Consider the following 13,275-nt stretch of genomic DNA (forward strand, 5'->3'; position numbering starts at 1 on the left):
TGGACTGCTGCTCTAAAGCATCACTGCATTGCAGCTGTGTCTGCCTACTGCAATGGTCCTAAAACACTCCTGCTTCTATCAGCACAACGTATGCATGTCTTCATTTTATTCTATGAGCAGGGATGCACTTGTATTTTCCTCTTCCTTCATTTCACAACTCTATAATTATGTATAGAAAATTAGACTTCTACAGTGTATCATGTAAAATGATAAGGTATTGTATACAATGCTGCCATAGGGCACGAGGCAATTGCCCCCTGTATAGAGAAGAGTTCTCCTTGCAGATGGGTCTATGGGGGTCATTTATCTTAGTTTTTCTTTTCTTATATTTGTGACTTTTTTGGGCACATTTGCAGATTTTCACAAAACATTGGGACACATTTACTTACCTGGTTCTGCGCGTTCCCTGATCTAGAGTGTCCAATGAGAATAAACTCTGCACCCGATATCCTGCATGTGTCGCTCCCCGCTCAGGTCCGCCAGAGTTCACCATCTTCTTCCCGGTGTATGTAAGTGCATGGCTTGCGACACAATTTTAAAGTTAAATCCCGTGCTCGGCCCGCCCACCCGATTTCTGGCGCATGAAAGCCGAAAAATCCAATTCCGTGTGCCACAATCCCCTTCTAAATCCCTGTCCCAGCAGCGTGATCCCCGAAAACGTAGGAAAACCCGACGGAAATGCGTCCGCAAGGCCCTCAGTAAATAAGCCCCATTGTTTTTCAGTGTTGTGTCTGATTTATCTTTAGTATCCAGATGTGAATGTATAAAAAAAGTCTCCAATTTTTTGTGCAATCATGGCAAATAGTCGCAATAATAATTTCTAAATTAAGAAGTCATGCATAAAAAAGTCAGTTTAGGATTTGTATATCTTTTACTTATTTTGTGTTATAAATCATCCTTACACAAACACCTTATTTACTGTTTAACAGGGGTTTTTTTGGTGTTCACCGAGTATCCTAGTAACATGTTAAATATATTCTATGGGTCAGTGCGATTACGGTGAAACCAAATTTCTATATTTTTTCTTACATTTTACTAATTTAATAGAATAATACTTAATTTGGGAAAAAAATCTATCATTTTTCCATCGCCATTTTCCAAGTAGCTTAACTAATTTAATTAATGGTCTATTGCTGGTTGAATGTTTGTTTTTTGTGGGACCTGTTGTACTTTACAATAGCACCATTTTTGTATTGATATGTTTTTTGATCACATTTTATTGCATTTTATGTGGGACAATCAATAAAAATCATAATTTTTGGTGGGTTTTTAACACCGTTTATAGTGCGGGTTTGATAGTGATTTTGTTTTATTGAACGTCTCATCACAGACAAATTGATACCTTATAGGTGGGGTTTGTATAAAGTTGTTAGTTTACTTTTATTTAAAAACAATTTTTCATGTATTTCTGAGTTATTAGAACTCTCAGCCTGATGCATAGGCTCACACACTGCCTGTAGGGTCCTGTCACAGAGAGGACCTTACAGGAATTTACTATGGACAGTCATGGGGTCTTAGCTCAGATCCCAGGGTTCCCATAGCACGGATCGGAGCCCCTCAAAACAGCAGCTGACTGTGGCATTTAAAAGGTTTAACACCAGCGATCAGAGCTGGCTTAGATGGTGGTTGTTACGTGGGGATATCAGTGGAAGATTACTGCTTACAGCCCATGCTTCCCGATGCCTGTTCAGCTACCATGCAAAGCTGAATTAGCACCGGCTCCAAATTATACTAGTACGGTGTTGAGAGCTATTAGCGGAGCATCGAGAGGTTAAACGTGGTCCCTATGAGCAAAGAGGCTCTGGGCGATCACCCATTCCTAAAGCTAGACCTGCCCTTGGACACCTGCGCTCAGAATTGGCAGAAGTGTGAAAACACAAAAAACATTCATAAAAAAATAATTTCTCTGAATATGAATCTGTTCCTTACATTCTAACTCCAGATATCATAAGTCAGGTGCACATAAAGTCGAGCAGCCCTTAGAAAATGACCTATATGCTGCGCCAGTCCCGTGGACTGAACATATTGCATATCATATGTACCACGGGCACTCTAAAAACTGTACTGGCTGGCGGACAGGGAGTCTTTGCATCATATTTCTTTATGATGCAAGGACTCTGTCCTGTGTATTGCGCACAGTCTATGGGATTGGATCAGCATACGATTCTGTGCAGCAGCCTCATTCCCTATGTAAGGTTACCTTTAATTTGTTAAAAAAATCCATGTGTGTGTAATAAGAACAGCCAGGCTGACACCAGGTTGGCATAGTCCAAGTATTTGCCTGGAGTTGTATTTGTTTCTCAGGTTATTATTTTTTTTAAAGTTAATTGTTAATCTTTATCCTGTAGTATAATCTAGTTTTTCTAGATTTGTCTGGTTTTTAACGAAAGCAATTCAGTTTTTCTAGTCTCATACGAGTGATTATAAGATCATAAATCTCTATAGCTTCATGTATTTATTTCTGTGCTTTACAGGTAGATCTGGTGCGCACCTTTACATTCCGGAACTCTAAGCAGACCTATACTGGCATACCTATTATTGCTGCTAATATGGATACTGTGGGTACATTTGAAATGGCAAAAGCTTTGGGAAAGGTGAGATTTAATTTCTTATATTTAGAATAAATATAAAGATATCAAGCTAATGCATTTCTCATAGATTGACTGACTGAAAGTTACAGTCGATCATTGTGGTGTTTATAGGCAACTGCTTTCCCCTTCCTGTCCAGCTTGTCTCACTCCAGCCTCTCACTGACTCAGCCAAACCAGTTCCCTAAACTGTACTGAGGAGACCCAAACAGGTCGAAACAGTGCTGTCTACAGTTGGAAATCTGTTCCTTCTGGAATAGATATACTGGTTTGGCTTAATCCCACATCATGTTATTAGACTTCTTGTAGGTCATGTTTGGTATTAAAGAGAACCCGTCATGCAAAATAACCCCCTAAACTAAATATATTTTCATAAACTGCCATTAGAGAGCATTGCCTCTATCCCTCCATTGTCCCTCTACATGCCTGTAAACCTAAGCAATGAGGTCCTAAAGCTGTATGCAAATGACCTGTGAAATGTCCAATGAAGCATTAGCATATTCAAGCTGTCCACTCTATTCATGAGTGGGAGGCACAGCCACACCCCCAGTGCATGACTGACAGCCTGTATAATGGTGTGAGGCTGTATAATGATGTGCTTCCTGGTGCTGGTGGCCACACCCCCTGCAGCCTGTGTGTGCATGTGTGTGTGTTTAGGAGAGATACAGCAGCTCCATGCAGCCATGTTACAGCAGAACATGTCAGATTCATGTGTAGCTGATGTCTGTGTCTCTCACCTGTATATTAGGAGGATGCAACATGTCAGCAGATGACATACACACACTAGCAATGCTTTACTATACATTACACACAGACATGAGCAGGGGGAGGAGAGGGGAGGGGGAACAGGGGTGACATCACTGCCTCTGACCATGTGACCAGCCTCATTTACATAATAAAGAATAGATGATTTTACAATGAATAATGTATGAAATAACTAGATAAAGGCTGGGATGGGATCCTTGTGAGCTGCTCCAACAGGTAGAGGTGACAGGACAAGTGACACAGACCTGATGACAGGTGTCCTTTAAGGGAGCTGCCTATCAAGGTAGCAAAAGAGACATTGTTTTCCATTTAACACCTTGGAAAACATACTTGCATATTGTCCAGCTTGTCCGTCAGTCTTATGGATATGAAATGTATAAGTACACATACCCTGGGTAGACTATTTGTTGGGCCACTGAACATTGCACAAGAGTGTTAGAGTTAGAGTATTACCTTGTGTAAACAGTTCTCAATAGCTTGTTTGTTATTAATATACGATAATATTTTGCATATTAAATCATACGGCGCCTATGTACTGCTCTGTGTACATAGGTCTCATGCATTTGGACATGTAATGGTACTTCTTATAGATGTATTCCCCCTATAAAGAAGCCAATAAGAGTATGATTCAATAGTTTAAGCAACATTTCTAAAATGTGTGAGGTGCACAAAGTTTCAGAAAATTTCCCCAAATATGAAATAAAACACTTACAGTATTTTAGTTACAATATACAGAAATAACGTTCAATTGAGGCAATAACGCAACTCTCTACCAGGATCCAGTTCAGTACATATTCATCATAAGGACTAAGTACATATAGTATCTAACACGAACTTCACATGACACCTTTATTTGACCTCCTAATAGTACCCCTAATGGTGCGTTTCCATCATATACCTCATATCCTAAATACTTCCTCCCCCTCAATACTCCAATAAAATGCTCCAAACATTATAATATTATAGTGCCCCTATATTATAATGGGTATTCTTGTTGCCTGTCATTTATATCCTTTTATATTGTCTTGTAAGGAGGAAAGAACTTCTTGGCACTTCAATATCTTAAAATTTCTTTTACCTTTATTCAATCTATACAAAATTTAGGCGATAATGAATGTTGAAACAGGACAGCAACTACCAACGTGTTTCAACAAAGATGTTTTTGTCAAGGTCTGGCTACTAGGTCTAATTGCTGCATTTAAAAAACTGTGTGTGAGCCATCATGTGGAACAAATGGTCACATAATTGGATCAGCACTACTAAAACCAGCTAGATAAAAAAGAAGCTTACTGGATCCTATAGGCTTAGACATATAATGATATATACAAATATGCAAAGAACACAATCAAAAGTCTACAGAAGAAAATATTATCAGTTCGCAATCAGATCACTAGTAATACATGTCAAGTTAATAACAATGGATAAAATCCTGCCTTAAGTTTATACCTTATGTCTGTCTGGTCTGCAATAGAAAAATCCAGTAGGATTCTCTACTATACAGTGTTTTTAACGTGGTAAAGTCCTCTTTGGGACTTTACCACTTTCTCAATTCCCTGCCATCTAAAATGTGAAACATCCTTATGGATTGTTCTAAAGTGCAGGGAAAGCTCTGACACATTTTCTTTATTGTTTCTGGGGACCTTCAGTACAACCCACGTACTGTTTATTGCATAGTGCACAAGTGACTATAAAAAACGCATGTGTTGTTGTACAGTTCATGTAGGCTTTGATAGGATAGTTTGTGTAATTTCTATTAGTATGATTACATGCTATACATCTCGTTTGACCACTCTTAGGTGAACACCATAATGATTTTTTGGGTTCACTAATGTACGGTCTATGAGTAAGCTGGAAGAAGAGCATATCATTGCAGCTCTTCTGGCAGAGAATCTGACCCCCTTTGCTAAGATGTCAGCCATGTTAGGGTCTAGTTGTAAAAATTGGTAAGTATTATAAGATTTCTATCTGTTTGTCATGATCTTTCCATAATACATTATGTCCCATATGTTTACTCCATCCATGTATAATTACGTCGTAGAGAGATGGCATGGCCGAGAGGAAAGTATCCTTTTTTTCATGGCACTATAGAAAGTTTATCATCCAGATTCGAGTCATTCAAATTGCAGTATTTCATAAAATCATCAAAATCTGCTTTTACAGATTGTCTGTATACCAACCTATATGATGAAAATAGGGATTGACTATAGAGAAAATCTGTCTTCCCATTGGGACATGTATACAACTGCAAGTGAGGGGAGGGGGGGGGGGGAGGGAATCGCTCCCATAGGGGCCCCCTTCACTTGCAAATAGAACTGCCCATTAAAGAGAAAAAAGTTTCTGACAAAATTATAGTAACTCTTAATATGTAAATTTGTAATTCTTCATTGTAAGTATTGCTGTATTTACACATGTAATTTTTTTTTAAAGAAAAAAAGACCTAAATTTTATCATGTGTCCTCTATAATAATCCTTTATAGTGTCCCACTGATCTGTAAAATGCCCTGAAGAGTTCCCCCACAGAGATAAAGTGCCCAGCTGCCGCTGTTCCCATTCCACTATAAAAGCATTGCATGCCAGGCCAAGCTTCTACTACCAGACCTGGCAGTTAACATTGAGGTTAACATTGGATGTGTGTACAGACAGAGAAAGGGAGAACCAGATTCCTGCATCTGGCAAGTTAAAATGAACAGAACACCTTATATTTCATGACATTTGTGATGAAACTATGAATGTTTGTTAAATATATTATGTATTTCTCTTTTTAAGCATACACTGTTTACTGCAATTCATAAACATTATACATTAGAAGACTGGAAGAATTTTGCAACTACATCCCCAGAATGCCTTGAGGTGAGAGTACTCTAATGCTTTGCTTACTTCACAATTAATATTTTTTCTTGTAAGATTTGGAACATAACTATAAAAATGTAGTTGAATTTATACTCATTAACAAAAATGCCACATAGCAGACTTCTAAATGGGACCCTCTTCCCGCTTAAATATATACATATTACACTCATATATACACACATTGCTATACCTATATACATAAACATACAGTTCTTCACTAATTCACACATTTATACATTCTTTCCCATGTATCACACATATGGAGCATATACCCATCACATATACAGTATATACACATAACAGATACACACACATACAGCATATATAGGAGGGCGGTTCAATAAGTACCCGTGTTAGAAATGAAGACACCATTTTTTCAAACATTTTTTTAATTATTTTTCAACATAGTCCTCTTTTAGAACGAAACACTTCTCCCAACGTTCCTGCTATTTTTTTAACCCCTCCAAAAATAGGATTTGTCGAACTCTCCAAAATACGCCTCTGTCTCAGCGATGACTTCCTTGTTTGAGCTAAAATTTTTTCCCGCAAGCCATTTCTTCATGTTAGAGAACAATAAAAGTTGCAGCGAGCCAGATCCAGTGAATACAGGGGGGTGCGGCAGCAATTCATAACGCAATTCATACAGTTTGGGGGTGACAACTCCGGATGAATGTGCTGGTGCGTTATCGTGTTGAAACAGCACCTTCTTTTTTCACATCCAAAAACAAAAAGCGAATTAGCAAACGATACTGCTCTTTTTCCATCTTAGCGAAAATCACAAAACATCTCTTACTCAAATGGCTGCCGAATTCAAACTAATCTATCAATCACATTGCAATTTGTTTTGCCGCTGTTTGATAGATGGAAGCACACAATGATAACACCTACTTACCTCAGGAACACCCTCTGTTGTCGAACACAAGTATTTATTGAACCTTAGTACATTGCATACATATTATGCGGTACAATGTTCAGCATAATATGTACATAATGGTGCACATCCTCCATTCCTTAGTGTTAGGTCGGGCTCCCTAACATTGCGGGCCCTATAGCGGCTTCTACGGCTGCTACCACTGTAGTTATGCCCCTGGTTAGCTTAGTGCCATCACATGTTTCTGTTGAGCAGTCTTTCTATAAATGTGGCTAGGTGCTTTGATTTTTCTGTTCTCTTGAATATAAAAAGGATTCCTCATTAGGTAAGTCATATCTTATGAACCTGCAGTGTCTAGCCTGCCTTTAGATGAGATTCTGAGGATTTACAATTGCAGAAACACTGAGACAATGTGCAGCTTTAGAAGCGGCTTGCCTACCATACCAGGAAACCTCACATACCTAAGGGAAGAAAGAAAGACAAGTCTAAACATCCAGGTAAACACAGAAAGGCTCTTCGGGAGAAACATTAGGCTCAAACATCAGAGTCATTATCAAGACTAAGTTTGATAAATCAGGGACACTAACTCATAGGCCCAGGAACTATGACTCTGGTAATCTTCTTATATTTGTTAATGTACAATTATGCTAATGAGCCTTAAGAGTGCATGTTTAGAATTTGAATGTGTCTTCTTTATTTCCTTAAAGGTGTTGTCAGATTGCTGGGAGTCCCCGCATAACAGCATCTGTGTCAAATGTCCCTGAAAGTGCCTCAGTCTCAGATGCGGATGTCAGTGCCTTGATGCTAACATTAGTGTCTGGCACAGATACCCACGTCAGTGCTGGCCACAGATGAGAAGGATCTGTAACGGTATACAAGAATTTGAGGCAGTAATAGACAAATAATTTTACTACTATACTACAAATATAAGCTGGTAACACTATTAGCTACAAGAAAGTTGACCGCGTATGAACTCCTTACAGTTTCACAGGATGATAAGCCAGCTAATACTTAGGCCTCATGCACATGACTGTTAGCAAAAGCCATAAACTGCCTGCACAAACTGCTGCCTGCTTCCAGCTTCGTACAGAGGCTTATTACACCCAGTGAAGGAGTGACTCACAGTCTGTCTTACCACATCATTACATGAGTCGGCCACAATAGAGCAGGTCCTATTTTTACCTGATTTATGGTTCTAGCACCCTTTCTCCACCCGGATGTGTGCTTCAACTGGGTTCCGGCATGAAACCTTATGTGAACAGCATCTCGGTGGATTATTCCAGTATTCAGTTAAGTGCAATGAATTAAGTAATTTCATTTCATGGTTATGTTTGAGATCTTGCCTAATGAAATTGATTTTTTTGTTGTTTGATCAGACTATTATTTCCACACATTTGTAAATCCATGGTGTTCTCCACAGCATGTAGCAGCAAGCTCTGGAAGTAGCCAAGCTGATCTTGACAAGCTGAGCAGCATCCTGGAAGCCATTCCTCTTATAAAATACATATGCTTGGATGTAGCTAATGGATATTCTGAACATTTTGTAGAGTTTGTGAAGACTGTTCATGCCAAATTTCCAAACCACACTATTATGGTAAGTTACCTTAGGCCACCACATAAACCATGCAAACACTAGTATATCCTGCATTCAGATTTACAGTGCAAGTAATATATTTATTAATATATTTTAAATCTAGAATTTGAGCTGTATAAAAACATCAGTGCAATAACAAATCTGTTCTAGCTCCCATTATTGGAATGTAGGCAGAAAGCATATGTCCACACCAAAAACTAAAATGCAGGTATGTCAGGAAACCACTACCGCTAGCAGACAATACAGATACAATACTTTTGGATTGGAATCAGAGTGGACACTGTTTGCAATATAGGGCACCTTGGTCAAAACAAGTTTTAGAAAGCCTGACAGCAGATTTTAATGCAAGTCAGATAAATGTACACATTCATATAACATGTCACACAATCAAATATGTTTTGAGGACCACCATACATCCAGATCTACCTTCACCTCCACCAACTGACAGCTGTGACTGTCATAAGAAGGCATCAAAGAGAAAATGAAACAAAAGATGAATGGATGAATAATATTATATAAAACACAATCGTAAACTTTTCTGTAGCACCCACTGTTCCTGGTGGCGCCCACTGTTCCATGTGTTTGTATTATGTTTTGAGATCAATTTAAATACAGTTGTAAAAAAAAACTATGGAATTCGCCAGGACATGAATCTGACTCCTGCAAACAATAGAAGTTTATTGTCATTCACTTACAACAACTTTATTTATATTTATTTTACTCTGTGGAATAAGATAGTGGGCTATACTGGTATATTTAGGAACATCCAAGAAAAAGAATACTTTGTTGTAACACGGTTGCGTATGGCCAACAAATGCAACTGGATGGCTGTAAGATGTATCTATGTTTTCCCTATACACTTCTATAATTGTATCGTAAAGAAATATATATATTTTTAAGTGAAAGATATACCGACATAAGATCTGGCCAGTAGAACTCCACCACAGATGCTACCACTGATGCAAATATGTTTCCATATGTAAACGCCATGCATAGACTTGGAATGTGATCTGAAGAGATGAGAAACAATCCTATATGTTGTGTGCCGAATATCACCACAGTGTACAACATCAGCAGTCCAGCCTCAGGCTAGGCTCAGAACCAATCTGTATATGAGAGCATCCATTATTTGATAAACTGAAATTATTGGGATGGACAATTAAAGAAAAATAATGTCTATACTTTTAAAATAAATTTTGGAATCTTGTCGTACCAAACTTAACCAAATTACATCTGTATAATCTCTCCTCAAATAATGGCTTCTGTATTCTGACCCATAACCATGGTCTCCATTTAGCTATAACTGTATTCACATCTCAAATTTGGGTTCATAAAAAGTATAGATGTTACTAATGCTGAATATTCCTGTGTGCCAAGTATCTACTTATATAGGAGCATGAGCTTAGACTACAGTGTAGCAGTCATTACCTCACTGCCTCAGTAGACTTTCATTATGGAACCACTAATGGACTCTAATGATCATAGAAATATTTCTCAAGATGAATATTCATGACTGCAATCAATTACAAATGGAAAGCCGTGTAATGCTGTGGGGTCACAGCAGAAGAAAGTCAGTGCAGTGAGATGTATGATGTATGTATTAATAGGTGCTTCCTTATAGTCATTGTTATTCTGTTCTAGAACTCTTATTTTTTCATTAATCCTACTTGGACACACATTAAAAATACAGTTATAAAATGTTGACAGTAAAGTTTGCTTGAAATCGGAATTTTCATTTTTCTTCAAACTCCAGGTGGCATTAATTTTTATTTATTTTTATTTTCAACTAAAATTTTGGTTGCACCCACTGACATGTAAGCTGTGAGTCATTGGGGGACATGTATAATTATTTCTGCTAGGCAAATTGTCTAATTTTTGCGACTTTTGTTGTGTTTCCAACTTTTTTGCGTCGTTTTTCAAGTATGCCTTGGCTGCACCCTGTGCAGTGTGCCTTATGCATCATTGTTTTCTAGATGTTCTGTGCCAGTTTTCACTTATGTGTCACTTTTTTGGCTTATTTTTGCGACTTTTTAGGTGCAAATCTGCACCTGGTCCAGGGCAGGTGCAAAGGAAGGATTTTTTTCCATGGACCATATTTTAACATGTAAATTGGAATTATTTCACATGCTTTAAATGTTTAAAATTTTGCACAGTAACCTGGCTTGTGTCAATGTGGATTTGAGACATTTGCAACATAAGTCTCAAAAAGAAGCAAAAATTTGCGCCTGCCAGGATAGGAAAAGCTGAACATGTATCACAAGTAAAAAGACAGGATCATACATAAGACGCGAAAAAGAGCTGCCAAATGTCTCAAAAATTCACCACAGAGAGACAAAACTATGATACATGCCCCCTATTGTCCTCCAATGCCAAAAGATTTTAGCCAAACAAGTAGCACCTAATAATATGATAAATGTTAAAGGGTGCTTGAATAGCCAAAATAGAGATTGCAGTTCCAGGGTCAGACTAGCCAAGAAACCCCTGTCTTAAACTGACCAGTTTCTATACAGAAAAACATTGCTGTATAAAAAAGAAGGTTGTTTTTCATCTCTGATCAATAATTGTATTCCAGTTAAAGATAATAGGATGTGAAGACAAAGGTAATGGAGAATAAACTTTTATCCTATATAATGCTCTAGACAACTGGAAAAAATGTAAAACCCTTGGGTCGACTGGCTATATAACAAGAGAGCTAATCAAGTGTACTGTGAGATCTGCATAGAGTACAACTTATTGGGACACACGTATCATTTTTCTGGGATGGTACACCTCTAAAAGGCATAAAAACCGAAAAAAAATCCTTCGACTGGATCATAAACTAACTGTTTATAGAATTTCTTTTGTAGTATGCCATGCAGTTTGACTCTGGTTATTAAGGATAATATGTTAAAACATACACATACTTCTGCATTAAGTTTGGTAACTAATTGACTAGACCTGACAGTGTCTGGCAAAAAGCTGTAAACTGGATTTTGACTCTGCAATGTATTAATATTTTATAGGCTGGCAATGTGGTTACCGGTGAAATGGTGGAGGAACTGATCCTTTCAGGAGCTGATATAATAAAAGTTGGAATTGGACCAGGCAAGTTCAAATGCAAAAATAAAATGTTCTTTTATTAATCATTTTGAAAACCCTATAATTATGACATATTTATTCAGTTTTATTACTTCTTATATCCTTACACCGTGTACCAATTATTTTTAATAACTGATCTTTGATTTTGTTTTGACATATATCTTTCCATGTTTATGGTACAGTACCAGCCTGTTCATTACAAGTTTAAAGAAAGTCTTCCAGCTCCTAAATAACTTAGATAAAGTTCTAATTTATCTCTATGCAAGTGAGTTGCTCTGTGCACCATAGCCTTGGCCATATATAAGGATGCATCAAATTTCTTCTTTCTATGACGGCTAAAGCTGAGCGCTACAGTCACTTGCACAAAAATCGGCATCTCTAAAGATTGAAATTGTGGACACAAGCAGATAGGGCTGTGCATGTGGTACTTGCTTAAATAACAGATTGCTAGAAAACAGGAAAGGTTTGTCCTGGAAGATTAGAAAGTGCCCTCCACAACGCTGTTTTTGTGGGGTGATTTTGGATATGGTAGTGTGCTTACATTAATCAACATTGAAACAAATTGTAAGATTTCACATCACTAGTGGATTGAAATTTGAGATTTTTTTAAATGGGCAAACCCCTTTAAATAATTTGCTGCAATTTGCACTAAGCAAGTGGAAAGAAAACACAGTGCACAGTTTATAGAGCAAAAATCCCATGAGAGATTTCCTTAAACAGAAATAGGCCACATTATTATAGCATATTACTATTATGTCATATTTATAACATTATTTCTATTTAGACATTTCCAGGATTTCCCTGGAGACAATGCCACACCATGCAGAACCAATCCTGTGTGTATCCTGAAAACGTTCCAGCTCATCCCAGGGCCCTTATTGCTAAGAGAAAGCCAAATGCTTATCACAGAGGCAATGGGTTCGCGTACATCTTGTCTACCAAAGAAGCCAGACGTATTGATGAGGGTCCCATTAATTTTAATTCCAAACAGAGCTAAGCTCAGAGTTCTATATGGGATCTACCTTAAATGGAAAGCCTGCACTTCAGTTTTCTGCTGCACATGGACTTGGTTACCTCCATTTTCCACCAGTAAGCTACGTGCATTTCCTGGTAGACATTCAGCAATGAGCTCCAGTCTATTTATACTCAACACTTAGACTTGTTAGTCATTCCACTTCCCATGGTGCCCTGCACAGTTGTAACACAAATGCGGCTTTGGTACTGTAAATAGCTTCTCTGATATCTCTCCCTAAACAGACAGCTGCATTACCTGAAAATCATTTAGGTTTGACCCATTGCATTTTACATAGAAAAAAAATGTCATTAACCCTTTAAGAATTTTTCACTCTCTGCCGATGCCATGCAGCCTGTCAGACCCACTTGCCACCATTTTTAAATGCCGCTGGCATTTTAATGTGACAGCATATTGCAGCAAACCCCCACCGCTTATACCAGGGTCGGACTGCCCACCGGTGTGCCCGCTTATGGCTCTCCACAGACTTATGGCTCTCTGCATCATCATTGTTTTT

General features: G+C 38.0%; 1 protein-coding gene across 2 annotated transcripts in view; it reads left to right on the plus strand.

The window, feature by feature from the left end:
- The window catches only part of GMPR (guanosine monophosphate reductase), a 79,839-nt gene that overhangs the window by 32,016 nt on the left and 34,548 nt on the right, over window positions 1-13,275 (plus strand). For both annotated transcript variants that reach the window (XM_072152644.1, XM_072152646.1), the window contains exons 2-5: window positions 2,475-2,594; window positions 6,120-6,203; window positions 8,495-8,668; window positions 11,671-11,752. In XM_072152644.1, the coding sequence (XP_072008745.1) occupies window positions 2,475-2,594; window positions 6,120-6,203; window positions 8,495-8,668; window positions 11,671-11,752 (460 nt within the window). The remainder of the gene's footprint in view (window positions 1-2,474; window positions 2,595-6,119; window positions 6,204-8,494; window positions 8,669-11,670; window positions 11,753-13,275) is intronic.

The sequence above is a fragment of the Engystomops pustulosus genome, chromosome 5 (genome assembly GCF_040894005.1).
Source record: "Engystomops pustulosus chromosome 5, aEngPut4.maternal, whole genome shotgun sequence".
NCBI classification, from domain to species: domain Eukaryota; kingdom Metazoa; phylum Chordata; class Amphibia; order Anura; family Leptodactylidae; genus Engystomops; species Engystomops pustulosus.